The sequence below is a fragment of the Melopsittacus undulatus genome, chromosome 17, assembly GCF_012275295.1.
Source record: "Melopsittacus undulatus isolate bMelUnd1 chromosome 17, bMelUnd1.mat.Z, whole genome shotgun sequence".
Taxonomy (NCBI): domain Eukaryota; kingdom Metazoa; phylum Chordata; class Aves; order Psittaciformes; family Psittaculidae; genus Melopsittacus; species Melopsittacus undulatus.
This window is the reverse complement of record NC_047543.1, coordinates 3128670-3143501: the sequence shown is the minus strand read 5'-3', so window position 1 is coordinate 3143501 and position 14832 is coordinate 3128670. Positions and strand designations below refer to the sequence as shown.

General features: G+C 54.8%; 3 protein-coding genes across 3 annotated transcripts; 2 read left to right on the top strand and 1 right to left on the bottom strand.

Annotated features, from left to right (window-relative positions):
* Window positions 1-3677: 3677 nt before the first annotated feature.
* On the bottom strand, window positions 3678-6452 carry LOC117437100 (acrosin-like). Its single transcript, XM_034070306.1, has 5 exons — window positions 6373-6452; window positions 5930-6130; window positions 5144-5409; window positions 4593-4741; window positions 3678-4046 (listed from the first exon to the last, which is right to left on the bottom strand). The coding sequence occupies exons 1-5, from the start codon at window positions 6450-6452 to the stop codon at window positions 3678-3680; spliced, it is 1065 nt and encodes a 354-aa protein (XP_033926197.1).
* Window positions 6453-8504: 2052 nt separating this feature from the next.
* LOC101872932 (acrosin-like) lies at window positions 8505-11276 on the top strand. Its single transcript, XM_034070305.1, has 5 exons — window positions 8505-8584; window positions 8827-9027; window positions 9548-9813; window positions 10213-10361; window positions 10908-11276. Exons 1-5 carry the CDS (start codon window positions 8505-8507, stop codon window positions 11274-11276), a joined length of 1065 nt encoding a protein of 354 aa, XP_033926196.1.
* Window positions 11277-11504: 228 nt separating this feature from the next.
* CISD3 (CDGSH iron sulfur domain 3) lies at window positions 11505-12537 on the top strand. Its single transcript, XM_034070261.1, has 2 exons — window positions 11505-11764; window positions 11851-12537. The coding sequence occupies exons 1-2, from the start codon at window positions 11543-11545 to the stop codon at window positions 12028-12030; spliced, it is 402 nt and encodes a 133-aa protein (XP_033926152.1). The 5' UTR covers window positions 11505-11542; the 3' UTR covers window positions 12031-12537.
* Window positions 12538-14832: the final 2295 nt, after the last annotated feature.

Here is a 14832-nt window from a genome sequence, read left to right as displayed (position 1 = left end):
GGGGGTCTGGATGTTATGGGGGTTAAAGGGGGTAAAGGGGGGGTCTGGGTGCCATGAGCGTTATGGGGGGGGTAAAGGGTGGGTTAGGGTTCTATGAGCGTTATAGGGGGTAACGTGCGGTAACGTTATAGGGTAACGTGCGCCGCAGCCAATCAGAGGCGTGGGGGGGCGGTGTCTAAAAGGGGCGGGACTAGGAGAGAGTCACGTGCTCCGCAGCCAATCAGAGGAGTGCGGGGCGGTGTCTAAGGGGGGTGGGACTAGGAGCGAGACACGTGCTCCGCAGCCAATCAGAAGAGCGGGGGTTGAAGGCGGCCGGAAGTGGGGCGGGACCAGGCGGACTTGAGCGGCGCCTCAGCCAATCAGGGGAGAGGGGGGCCCATGTAGAAGCCGACCGGAAGCGGGAGAGGACTAAGATTGACTGACAGGCTCCTCAGCCAATCAGGGGTGTGGGGGGGACCCCGCCGAACCGGGGCGGGACCGTACCATACCGAGCCGAATCATGGGGGGGTAACGGGACTCGGCGGAGGCAAACGGGGGTCAATGGCAGCTGTCGGCTCCCCTGGTACCCCATGGAAGCCTCTCCGGTCCCTCCGGGCGGCTCCGTCCCCTTCGGGCGGCTTCGGCTCCGCTCGGTTCCCTTCGGGCGGCTCCGCCCTCTTGGGGTGCAGTTCGTAGTTGTGGCCACAGGAGGGCAGCAGCTCCCATTGCTCTGAGCCCCTTTGCTTCCCCTCCCGCATCTCCAGCACCTGCAGTACCAAGCTTTGAACACAGGATGGCAGCAGTGAGCAGTGCCCTGAGCCACGCTGTGCCCCCCTCACCTCCACCACCTGCAGTACCGAGCTTTGGACACACGATGGCAGCAGCGAGCAGTGCCGTGAGCCACGCTGTGCCCCCCTCCACCTGCAGTACCGACGTTTGGACACGAGGTGGCAGCACACGCTGCAGAAGGAACGGGCTGGGACCAATGGCCTCTCCCCTCCCCGTTGACAGCCTGCGGGGACCCCAGCTGCTGAGTGGGGACAGTTTGCAATGTTGGGGCTGGGGCTAACTTTTATTCGAGATTCTTTCAGACTTTGTGTTTGCTTTGTAGGGATTTATAATCACATTCTTCTCTTTTGCTTTTTCTTTATGCGTTTTATTCATTTCCTTTTTCATTCATGTTTTTTTCAGATGTCCTTGGTTTTTATTCTCTTTCAGTAACTATTTTTAGGCTTCCCATACCTAAAATGAGATAAGAAATGGGCAAACATGGGTTAGAAAATGAAAAAAAATGGTTCAAAACACTTTACAAATAGTCCAAAATGGAACACAAGTAGCCCAAAATGGATTAAAACAAGCAAGAAATGGGTACAAATGGGTTAGAAGTGGGCAAAAATGGCTTACAATGGGGGAGAAGTGGATAAATATGGGGCAGAAACAGCCACAGACTGGTCAGAAATAGCCCCCAAAAAAGCTTTAAAGGGGTTACAAATGGGAAAGATGGGTTAGAAACTGCCAAAACTGGCTCAAAACTGGTAAGAAATGGGCAAAACTGGGATAGAAATGGCCATGAATTGTTTAGAAATAGACTAAAATGGCTTAAAATAGGGTAGAAATGGGGAAAAATGGGTTAGAAACATGAGAAAAATGGCTTAAACCAGGTTAAGAAATGGGCAAAAATGTGTTTGAAGTGGCAAAAAATTGGTTAGAAGAAAAATAGTTTAGAAATGGCCAAAACGGCTTAAACCAGGTTAGAATTGGACATATAAGGGTTGCAAATGGCTAAAAATGGGATAAATCTAGTTAGAAGTGGCCAAAATTGTGTTAGAAATGGTCAAATATGGCTTGAAGCTGCTGACAAATGGGAAAAAATGGGTTAGAAAAATAAAAGTGGCTTAAACAGAGTGAGAAAAGGACCAAAAAAAGATGGAAATTTTAAAAAATGGCTTTAAAAGGGTTAGAAGTGACCAAAAACGGTTAAAAATGGCAGAAAGAATTTAGAAATAGCAAATAAAACAGTTTAGAAGTGGGCATAAATGAGTTGGAAACAGCCATGTTACAGCATCCTCTTGGAATCAGGGGCTAAGTACACAGCTCCATCCCTGTGAGTGCTGCCTGGGGCTGCCAGGAAAGCCGACCTGTGCAATAGGCTGTGTGTGTTCTGGTCTGTGAGCCCCCATCAGCTATGGTACTGGTGAAGTCTTGTCACTGGAAAACGTTGAGCAGATAATACCCTTTAGTGAGCTAGAAAGTGGCACTAACACTGCCTGCCTGGCAGGCTAGGAAAGGCAGATACATTTGGGGTTATGCACATGAAAGCTCTATATCCTGCCAGGGTTCCAGTGTCATTGCTCTTAGAGGTAATGGAAAAGCAGCCTCAAGCCTCCTGCTGGGCTCAGGGATCCATCAGCTGCACCAGAGGAGCTTTGCCTGCAGGATGTGATACTTGCTATGCTAGTAAGTGAACAGTTCAAACAGGTTGAAATCAAGGTGCATTTGCCCAGAGCTGGGTGTTACTTGCATTGGTACTGGTACTTGTGGCAGCAAACATCTAACGTGACCCACCTGCTGAACAGAGCTCAGTATTGCAAATAACAAGCCAGTTTCCCCTCCCTGGCTGCATTAAAACATATTCCTCCAGATGAATTTAACCTCATGTCAGCAAAGCACTTTAGCTCAAGGTACCAAAGACGAGCTTCAGCAAGGGCACAATGCCACCAGACACACCAAAGAGCGTGAGGATGGGAAGCCCTGCCCTAAGAAAGAAGGGTAACTGTGGCCTTGGGCTTCTAAAGAGACCCTCAGAGCTGTAGGGAAACACCTGCATTCCTGGGGTTCTAATCATAGGAGCACAGAATGGTTTTGGTTGGAAGGAGCCTTTAAAGTTCATCTGGTCCAACCTCCCCTGCCATGAGCAGGGACATCTTCACCTCCATCAGGGTGCTCAGAACCACATCCAGCCTGGCCTTGAATGTCCTCAGGGATGGACTGGGATAATGGGAGAAACATCCATAGCAGGTACAGGAAACGTGGCTGTTGGAGCAGTCCTGCTCAGAGCCCTTTCCAGGCCTCAGATCCTGCCTCTCCTGCTCCAGGTCTCTCCCAGCCAGTCACCAGTGTCCCCTGTATCAGTGGGGCACGAACGCTTGGCCTCTGCTCCCACAGCCGAAGAGCCAGGGGGGAAATACTGGGAAATCCCAAGCCTGGAAGTGGGATGCTCCAGATGGATGCAGAAATGGAGTGGGATGCTCCAGGTGGATGCAGGGATGAAGCAGAGACATGGAAGGTTGGGTTCTCCTTCATCATTTGGGTGTGGAGAGAAGCCGTCAGCATGGATTGGAGCCGTAGGACAAGGGGTGATGGGTTCCAACCACAAAAGGGAAGTTGAGGTTGAAGATCAGGAAGAGGTGGTATTGGGACACTGGGATGGGCTAGATAGAGAAGGATGGATGGGGCTTGGAGCAACCTGGTCTAATGGAAGCTGTCCCCCATCCCTCTTCATAGCATGGTTTAATGGTAGGGCAGGGATTGGACTTGATGCTCCTGAAGGTCTTTTGCAACCTGGTTGATTCCATGATTCCCAGCTTCTGCTTCCCACTGCTCCCTGCCCTCCATCCCTCATCCCCATCCCTCCCCATGGACACGAAGCATCATCTCTATGGGAAAATAGGGCAAGTTTATTGAATCTCAAGGGAACTTCAGACTCTTGAACTCATCTTCCCCAGTAGATCCTGCAGCAGCTCCTGCACCCGACTGGTGAATTCCACCAGCACCCGAAGTGGAAAGGAGCAGAAGCCAGTGGTGCTTGAGCCTGTGGGTGTCAGCATCGTCTCCTGGGTGGAAGGAGGGGAGACGTGCTGGGGGCTCCATCTCGGGAGTGATGCAGAGGCTCCCCCGGAGCGGTACATCCCCAGCTGGTACAGGATCCAGTCGTGGAAGTGCTGTGTGGAGGTGTAGATCCCTGGTTTCTTGGCCCTGGCGCAGCCGTGGCCCCAGCTCGTCACCCCCACAACCCAGAAGAAGTTGGAGCGCTTGTCCCGGCACATGAGGGGACCACCACTGTCACCCTATGGAGGAGAAGGAGAGAGGGTGAGGATGGGGATGGGTCGCCATGGCAATGCCGGAGGGGATGGCATCTGTCACCCTAGGGGGATGGAAGGGTTCTTCTTCATCCTTTGGGTGTGAAGAGGGAGCTTCTGCATGGATTCAAGCCATAGGATGAGGGGTGATGGCTTCCAAGTGGAACAGGGGAGTTTGGGTAGGAGATAAGGAGAAGCTGTTTCCTAGGAGGGTGGTGGAAGCCTGGGATGGGTTGGATGGAGAAGGATGGATGTTGCTTGGAGCAACCTGCTCTAATCGAAGGCATCCCTGCACCTTGCTTTGAACTGGATGCTTTAAGCTCCTTCCCAGTCTAACCCATTCCATGAATCCATGCTCATGATATGGTTTAGTGCTGGAATCTCAATGCTCTTTAAAGCTCCAACCTCTACGGTCCCTGCGCAGGGATGATGGACCAGGAGCTGGATGCGCTTGCGAAGCTGGGATAAAGGGGGACGCAGAGCAAGGCCCTGCAGATGGGAGAGGAGAAGGGAGCCTCAGTGGCACATCCCTACCTGGCAGGTGTCGATGCCACCCTGTGGGTACCCAGCACACAGGTTGTGTCTCTGGAGAGCCCCTTGGTACCATTGGCTGCTGTTGCAGAGGCTGATGTCCATGAGGCGGACCCTGGCCTCCTGCAGGACGGATCGGGACGATGCCCCCGCTGTGGGGACACAAAGGCGGTCAGGATGGGGGAGAAGGGATGGATTTGGGGGTTCTGGGGGCTGAGAAGCTAAATGGGAGTCATCAATAACCCCCCCCCTCCCCGCCCCCCCATGGCCTGGGCTGCATCCCCTTTGCTCTGCATCCTCAACATAAGGAGGACATGGAGGGACCTTCAGCGAAGGGACAAGGGGTGATGGGTTCCAACTGAACCAGGGATGCTCAGGTTGGAGAGAAGGAAGTGGCGGGACACTGGGATGGGTTGGATGGAGAAGGCTGGGATGCTCCATCCCCAGTTGGAGCAACCTCCAATAGGCCTGGATGAGCTTTACCCTCCCTTCCATCCCATTCCATGAATCCATGACCCGGCATTCCAAGGCCAACGGGGCCGTCGGGCACTCACTTCTGGCCTCCCTTGCGCCCCATCCGCTGACGATGCACTCAGAGAGCTGGGATACTCTGACCGTCGCATCGGGCACGCAGGCGAGCTGCACGTGGTACCCGCACTGCACCGGCTGGTCCAGCTCCATCAAGGCAATGTCGAAGCCACTGGAGACGTTGTAGTAATACTCATGGACAATGACCTGCCGGATCCAGCGCTTCTGGGTCTCGGATGTGGCCACAGACAGGTCAGTGAGTCCGACCAGCACGAACCACTCCGTGCTGAAGCTGGGAGGGAATGGAAGAGCAGGGATTGAAGCCGGAGGACAAGGGGTGATGGGTTCCAACGGGAAATTGCAGGTTGGAGATAAGGAAGGGATTCCCTACGAGGGTGCTGGGACACTGGGATGGCATGGATGGAGAAGGTTTGCATGCTCCATCCCTGGCAGTGCTCAAGGCCAGCTTGGAGCAAGCTGCTCTATGGAAGGCACCCCTGCCCTTGGCAAGGGGTTGGAAGTGGATGATCCCAAGCTCCTTTCCAGCCCAACCCATTCCATGGCCCATTCCATCCCATTCCATTCAAACCCATTCTATTCCATTCTATGGAGAAGAGGGGTGGGAAGGAGACACATTCCTGCTGCTTCCCAAAGGAAAGCACTGCCACAGCGTGCCTTGGGCTCAAGGGATGTCAAGCTGGAAGCTGCCTTCTCCTGAGTGCACTTCCCAGTGCATCCAGGATGGGGAAGGGGATGGGATGGGAGCTGCTCCTTGGCTATTCCCTATGGCTGGAACCCCTTGTTCTACTTACTTTTGCCCAATAAAGCAGTGAGCAGCCGTGAGGACCCACTGGGAGGTGATGAGGGACCCCCCGCAGATGTGTGCGTAGCCGGTGGGCCTGGGGATATTGATGCTGACCATCCATGGCCAGGCACCCTCGTGTGCATTCACGCCCCCAACAACACGTGACGTCCCATAATAATCAGCCATGGGACGGTATCCGCAGGTCCCTCTGGAAGCAGAAGCCCAACACTTGATGGTTAGGGATGAAGAGCGAGCATCGTCCCACCCATTGGATGCTGCAGGGACAAGGGACCCTATGGAGTGCCCCATAGCTGCGCCGTGACCCTGCGTGGGGTGATGGCAAGGAAGTGGGGCTCCCCCATTCCCACCATCCCATTGGTGTGACCATGGTTGGGAGCAGCAGCATCTCCCTATGGAATAGCAGGAGCCCCGGAGCCTGGTGCCACTCACCCACAGCTGTCCCAGTAGCCATGCACCATCCAGGACAAGGAGAGCAGGGCGAGGACACGGAGCAAGGCTGCCCCTTCCATTGCCACTAAAGGTGACACCAAGGAGGTGACACCAAGATGGTGCTACCAAGGATGTGACACCAAGATGGTTCTACCAAGGAACTGCAGCCCAGGAGCTGCACCAAGGAGCCACAGACACGGAGCTGCAACCACGAAGCTGCCACTAAGGACCCGCAACCACCACTGCTCCCAAAGTGCAACTGCCCCAGGGATACGGGTGCTGGATGCAGGTCCCTTGGTGCTGGGGCTGATGTCATAGAGAGGCAGGTTCCATGGGGGTTTCCATGGGGTGAAGGGTGCAAAATCTGCAATATCTGTTGTATTCTGTGTGACCATGAGTTTTGGATGAGTACAGGGGGCACATTTGTTAAATCCCCCATTATTTATTGTGGCCTGTTACATGGTGTGTAGGATTCCCTGGTGTGCTGCATGTTACAGAGGTTCAAGTGACTTCAAACCAGACTAATCTTACTGTGATAATGCTGCCTGGAGTAGTGGGGGGTTATGTTCATTACACAGGTCAAGCAGGGACAGAGGGGACACCCCAAATTGTAAGAAACACGTGAGCAAAACAGAAAGGGGCCATGAGAGGGGAGAACCCAAATGCACGAATCAATAAAGCATCATTTGTCTTCAATTTCTTAACATTATCCAGTTTGGATTTACACACGGGCATGATGGGGAGCACCCAGAGATGGATGGGGGCACCCCAAAGGGCAATGGGAGCAGATGGGGAGCACCCAAAGTCTCAATCAGGCACATGGGAGCCCTCCAAAATACCAGGAAGGTGCCCAAGGGACCACAAGGGTGAGGGATGCAGGGAGCAGAAGCAGCATCCCCATGGTGCAAGGTCCCTGGTGAGGATTTATCCCAAATGGATCCCAAAACTGCCACTTTCTGGCCCTGAAAAGCACCCAAAATCCCGGGTTTTGGCGACCAAGGGGTGGTGAAGGTGTCATCCTTAAATGCCAGAGCCTGGAGTGGGATGTGGCAACACGAGCCTCTGCACAGGCCTGGATCCAAGGACATGGCTGCTGCCCCAAAAGCCGATTCCCAGGCTCTGCTTTGGGCCAAAAAGAGGTGGAATGAGCCCAGGTTGCTGTTAAAAGCCTGTTTTTGGGGGGGGGTGCAAGTTCAATTGGTGCCAAACCCATGGAATTTGGGGGGGAGGGGTCGGGAGGAAAGAAGGGATTGGAATGGGATTGGGGCAGAAGGAATGGGATTTGTGGGGTGTTTCTGGAAGTGGGCATGGTTGGATGGGGCTTGGAGCATCCTGCTCTGTGGAAGGTGTCCCTACCCAGGGCATGGGTTGGAGCTGGATGAGCTTTGAGGTGCCTTCAACCCAACCCATTCCATGACTCCATAATTCCATGACTCCATGATCCCACACCTCTGTGCTGCAGTGTGGATGTTCTCTGGTGCATGGATCTTAGGATCTTAGGAAGGAGCTGGTGGCACAATGGAGCTCCAGAACATCCCACAAGCAGAGCATCCCATAGGGATTCAGATCATCCCATAGGGATTCAGAGCATCCCACAGGGATTCAGATCATCCCACAAGCAGAGCATCCCATAGGGATTCAGAGCATCCCACAGGGACGCAGAGTATCCCACAAGCAGAGCATGTCATAGGGTTTCACAGCATCCCATAGGGGTTAACAGCATCCCACAAGCAGAGCATCCCACAGGGCCCCAGAACATCCCACAGAGCTCCAGGGCATCACATAGGGATTCAGATTACCCCAAGCCCATCAGAACCCCCCATATTCCCATGCACCCCCCCCCATGGAACAAGCCACAGACTCCCCCACCCTTCCCCCCCATGGAAACCCCCATGGAACCTGCCTCTCTATGACATCAGCCCCAGCACCAAGGGACCTGCATCCAGCACCCATATCCCTGGGGCAGTTGCACTTTGGGAGCAGTGGTGGTTGCGGGTCCTTAGTGGCAGCTTCGTGGTTGCAGCTCCGTGTTTGTGGCTCCTTGGTGGTGGCTCCTGGGCTGCAGTTCCTTGGTAGAACCATCTTGTTGTCACCTCCTTGGTAGCACCATCTTGGTGTCACCTTTAGTGGCAATGGAAGGGGCAGCCTTGCTCCATGTCCTCGTCCTGCTCTCCTTGCCCTGGATGGTGCATGGCTACTGGGACAGCTGTGGGTGAGTGGCACCAGGCTCCGGGGCTCCTGCTATTCCATAGGGAGATGCTGCTGCTCCCAACCATGGTCACCCCACTGGGGTGGTGGGAATAGGGGAGCCCCACTTCCTTGCCATCACCCCACGCAGGGTCACGGCGCAGCTATGGGGCACTCCATAGGATCCCTTGTCCCTGCAGCATCCAATGGGTGGGACGATGCTCGCTCTTCATCCCTAACCATCAAGTGTTGGGCTTCTGCTTCCAGAGGGACCTGCGGATACCGTCCCATGGCTGATTATTATGGGACGTCACGTGTTGTCGGAGGCGTGAATGCACACGAGGGTGCCTGGCCATGGATGGTCAGCATCAATATCCCCAGGCCCACCGGCTACGCACACATCTGCGGGGGGTCCCTCATCACCTCCCAGTGGGTCCTCACGGCTGCTCACTGCTTTATTGGGCAAAAGTAAGTAGAACAAGGGGTTCCAGCCATAGGGAATAGCCAAGGAGCAGCTCCCATCCCATCCCCTTCCCCATCCTGGATGCACTGGGAAGTGCACTCAGGAGAAGGCAGCTTCCAGCTTGACATCCCTTGAGCCCAAGGCACGCTGGGGCAGTGCTTTCCTTTGGGAAGCAGCAGGAATGTGTCTCCTTCCCACCCCTCTTCTCCATAGAATGGAATAGAATGGGTTTGAATGGAATGGGATGGAATGAGTCATGGAATGGGTTGGGCTGGAAAGGAGCTTGGGATCATCCACTTCCAACCCCTTGCCAAGGGCAGGGGTGCCTTCCATAGAGCAGCTTGCTCCAAGCTGGCCTTGAGCACTGCCAGGGATGGAGCATGCAAACCTTCTCCATCCATGCCATCCCAGTGTCCCAGCACCCTCGTAGGGAATCCCTTCCTTATCTCCAACCTGCAATTCCCCGATGGAACCCATCACCCCTTGTCCTCCGGCTTCAATCCCTGCTCTTCCATTCCCTCCCAGCTTCAGCACGGAGTGGTTCGTGCTGGTCGGACTCACTGACCTGTCTGTGGCCACTTCCGAGACCCAGAAGCGCTGGATCCGGCAGGTCATTGTCCATGAGTATTACTACAACGTCACCAGCGGCTTCGACATCGCCTTGATGGAGCTGGACCAGCCGGTGCAGTGCGGGTACCACGTGCAGCTCGCCTGCGTGCCCGATGCGACGGTCAGAGTATCCCAGCTCTCTGAGTGCATCGTCAGCGGATGGGGCGCGAGGGAGGCCAGAAGTGAGTGCCCGACGGCCCCGTTGGCCTTGGAATGCCGGGTCATGGATTCATGGAATGGGATGGAAGGGAGGGTAAAGCTCATCCAGGCCTATTGGAGGTTGCTCCAACTGGGGATGGAGCATCCCAGCCTTCTCCATCCAACCCATCCCAGTGTCCTGCCACTTCCTTCTCTCCAACCTCAGCATCCTGGTTCAGTTGGAACCCATCACCCCTTGTCCCTTCGCTGAAGGTCCCTCCATGTCCTCCTTATGTTGAGGATGCAGAGCAAAGGGGATGCAGCCCAGGCCATGGGGGGGATAGGGGGGGATGTTATTGATGACTCCCATTTAGCTTCTCAGCCCCCAGAACCCCCAAATCCATCCCTTCTCCCCCATCCTGACCCCCTTTGTGTCCCCACAGCGGGGGCATCGTCCCGATCCGTCCTGCAGGAGGCCAGGGTCCGCCTCATGGACATCAGCCTCTGCAACAGCAGCCAATGGTACCAAGGGGCTCTCCAGAGACACAACCTGTGTGCTGGGTACCCACAGGGTGGCATCGACACCTGCCAGGTAGGGATGTGCCACTGAGGCTCCCTTCTCCTCTCCCATCTGCAGGGCCTTGCTCTGCGTCCCCCTTTATCCCAGCTTCGCAAGCGCATCCAGCTCCTGGTCCATCATCCCTGTGCAGGGACTGTAGAGGTTGGAGCTTTAAAGAGCATTGAGATTCCAGCACTAAACCATATCATGAGCATGGATTCATGGAATGGGTTAGACTGGGAAGGAGCTTAAAGCATCCAGTTCAAAGCAAGGTGCAGGGATGCCTTCGATTAGAGCAGGTTGCTCCAAGCAACATCCATCCTTCTCCATCCAACCCATCCCAGGCTCCCACCACCCTCCTAGGAAACAGCTTCTCCTTATCTCCTACCCAAACTCCCCTGTTCCACTTGGAAGCCATCACCCCTCATCCTATGGCTTGAATCCATGCAGAAGCTCCCTCTTCACACCCAAAGGATGAAGAAGAACCCTTCCATCCCCCTAGGCTGACAGATGCCATCCCCTCCGGCATTGCCATGGTGATCCATCCCCATCCTCACCCTCTCTCCTTCTCCTCCATAGGGTGACAGTGGTGGTCCCCTCATGTGCCGGGACAAGCGCTCCAACTTCTTCTGGGTTGTGGGGGTGACAAGCTGGGGCCATGGCTGCGCCAGGGCCAAGAAACCAGGGATCTACACCTCCACACAGCACTTCCACGACTGGATCCTGTACCAGCTGGGGATGTACCGCTCCGGGGGAGCCTCTGCAGCACTCCCGAGATGGAGCCCCCAGCACGCCTCCCCTCCTCCCACCCAGGAGACGATGCTGACACCCACAGGCTCAAGCATCTCTGGCTTCTGCTCCTTTCCACTTCGGGTGCTGGTGGAGTTCACCAGTCGGGTGCAGGAGCTGCTGCAGGATCTACTGGGGAAGATGAGTTCAAGAGTCTGAAGTTCCCTTGAGATTCAATAAACTTGCCCTATTTTCCCATAGAGAGGATGCTTCGTGTCCATGGGGAGGGATGGGGATGAGGGATGGAGGGCAGGGAGCAGGGGGAAGCAGAAGCTGGGAATCATGGGAAATAGGGGCACCCCAAAGGGCCGGGACCGAGCTCCCCGAGGGGGGGGGACACCGGGAGGAGCCTTCCCCCGAGCCCGCCCCGTCTCTTCCGGCGGGGCCGGGAGGAGGAGCCGCTGCCGGTGGAGGTGACCGGGGCCATGCGGCTGCCGAGCGCGGCCGCGCTGGTGATGCTGGTGAGAGCGGAGGGTTGGGGGGGGCTCCGCCGGTTCCAGGCCCCCCCGGGCTGGGTTCGGGTCCCATTGATGCGGAGGAGCTCGGGCTCTGCGCAGCCGGTGGTGGCCGCGAAGGAGCCGTTCGCGGTGGAGCTGCAGGCGGGCAGGACGTACGCGTGGTGCTCCTGCGGGCACAGCAAGCGCCAGGTCCGGGATGGGGACCCAGGGAGGAGGTTTTGGGGGGGAGGTCCCCGATGCGGGTCCCCTGATGCCCCCCCCCCTTCGCTTTGCAGCCGTTCTGCGACGGTGCCCACAAGACGGCGGCGCCGGGACTGGCCCCGCTGCGCTTCACCCCGGAGGAGGACGCGAGGGTCTGGCTCTGCGGCTGCAAACGCACCCGGACCCCCCCGTACTGCGACGGCACCCACAAAGGGGAGGCGGTGCAGGGGGCTCCGCTGCCCCCCCGGCTCTGACCCCCTGCTCCGCGCTCGGGATGATCGGTGTGGATAAACGGGAGATGCTGAGCTCCCATCGCTGGGAGGGGGCAGCAGCTTTGCCTTCAGCCCCACTGAGGAATAACCCAATGGATAACGGGACAACCGGGTTGGGAAGGACCTTTAAAACCATCACATTACCCAGCACTGAGCCTTATTGAACCTCATACAATCAGCCCCATTGATCCAGATCCGTGCACAGAGCCTTCCTCCCCTCCGGCACATCAAGGCTCTCACCCAACAGAGTGTGCACTTGATCCCCTCATGCAGCTCATCATTAAAGAAGCCTGGCCCCACTACCAAGCCCTGGGGTTGCAGGATGCAGGAACCGGGTGGCTGCAGCTGTGCAGGCCGATGGAGGGAAGGACAGTTCTGCAGCATTTATTACATTTACAAAGCTGTATAGTTATACAAATGTTTAACCAATAACAATATATGAATATCCGAATATATTACAAGACATTAAAACGTCGCACAGGATGCAGACATACAGAGCAGTTTGGTTTGTACCATATAGGAAAGAACAGAAAACAAAACACCCCCCGCCCCGAGCCCCCCACAGACCCCAACCGAGGCACCTCAGCTGCCTCCCTCGGTCCATTTTGACCTATTTACAAGGAGAAAAGGGGTGTCAAAGTCGAGACAAACAGAGCCCCCCAACACGCTTCGAGCCCCTCGTCCAGCCCCAGCTTGGGGATGGGGGAGAGGAACAGAAGAGGCCCCAGTGGGGACCCTTCCCAAGCCCATTCCCAGTGCCTGGAGCCTGGGGCTGGGCTGCAGCCATGGTGCTGCTGTCCCATCCGTGCTGGGGGTGCAGTGCTTCCAACAAATGAATTAAAGGATAACGATAATTAAGAAACACACTGACGACATCCCACATTTCCTGACCTTTGGAATCTGGCTGTTCGGACAATTCCCATGCCGCTTTGCCTTTGGTCCTCACTGTGCCGCTGTGGGGGTGCTGGCTGGGTGCTGCAGGCACTTGCTTGGTTTATGGCCCCCTCCCCAGCAAGGGCAGGATTACCCCCCCCCCACCCCCGGCTCTGTGCTCCTGGGGCTCATGTGCTTTATGAAACAAAGAGGCACAAAATGTAATCAGTTCTAAAGTAATGATAAGTTTGGCTTTGTAATGAAAAGTAACCGTTTTGCCTGAAGGCAGTTTCAGGTCCTCAGAACCTCAATACAAAAGGTGTGACAAGAACAGAATGGAAAACGACCAAGGGGTGGGTAGCACCTGGGACTAGCTGATGGCCAGGATGGCAGTAGTTAAAACCTATTGATAAGTAAAAGAACAGGATGATTGCTATATCTGTAATGTTAATTAAGCTGGGAACCACCATCATATTTTGTATGAATGCGGGAAACTTTCTGGAAATGATGTAATGTTCTCAGTGACCATATAAGGATGACCTGTAGAGCAATACGGGGACACACGTTAGGAGGAGCTATCCCCCGTGTCTCCCGGCGCCGTAATAAAGAATACCTGCTTGTCAACTTGAAACTCTGTTGGCGAGTTTGTTCATGGAGTTTTCTCCGAATCAATTTGGCACCCCAGATGGGACCCTCTCTGCTCGGCTGCAGGACCCGCTGAGGACAGGGCTCCCTAGGGCCCTCGGGAGTTTTTCCTGGAGGGACCCCTCGACTCATTCGGATCACTGCGGGAGCAGACAAGGACCATCTTCAGAAAAGGTATTCTTTAATATTTTAAGGGGGGATCCTGCAAGACGCAGTGGCAGAAGGCGTCTTGTAGAAAGCATTGTATATTGGTTTGGTAAGCGTACGCATGGTGAGGAAGCCTTCCGTAAATCGAGATAGGAAATCTCGTGGGTAAAGGCGTATACCCGGCTGCTAGCGTCCGTTTGGTATACACCCACAAGAAGCAGTGGGCATCTTGTGGTTTGGGTTATGCAAGACGCAGTGGCAGTAGGCGTCTTGTAGGAAAGGTTTTTACCGGTATACAATCACAAGAGGCAGTGGGCATCTTGTGGTTTGGGTTATGCAAGACGCAGTGGCAGTAGGCGTCTTGTAGAAAAGGTTTTTACCGGTATACAATCACAAGAGGCAGTGGGCATCTTGTGGTTTGGGTTATGCAAGACGCAGTGGCAGTAGGCGTCTTGTAGAAAAGGTTTTTACCGGTATACAATCACAAGAGGCAGTGGGCATCTTGTGGTTTGGGTCATGCAAGACGCAGTGGCAGTAGGCGTCTTGTAGAAAAGGTTTTACCGGTTTACAATCACAGGAGGCAGTGAGCATCTTGTGGTTTGGGTCCGCAAGACACAGTGGGTGTCTTGTACAAAAGGTTTTACGCACGAGAGGCAGCGGGCGCCCTGTGGTTTACAGACACAGGGGGCAGTGGGCATCTTGTGGTTTGGGTAAAGGTGTAAAACAAGAGGCAGCGGGCGTCCTGTGGTTTACAATCACAGGAGGCAGTGGGCATCTTGTGGTTAAGGTCCTACAAGACACAGTGGGTGTCTTATAGAAAGTCCTGCAAGACACAGTGGGTGTCTTATAGGAAGGGTTTTGGATTTTACTGGTATTTGACTTCTATTGTGGCTTATTACAGTTGTGATTTTGGTCTTGTGATTTTTGGTATTGGTGACAGACTACTATAAATGTGTCTCTGTTTCAAGTATTGTAACTGTGGAGTGCCTATTCTGTGGCTTGTTATAGTGATGATTTTCGTCTTGTGATGTTAGTGTTGGCAGCAGGTTATAACTATTGTTTGATACGATTTTAGTCTTTGTCTCAAGTGTTGTAGCTGTGTGGAGTGTGTGTGTGGGA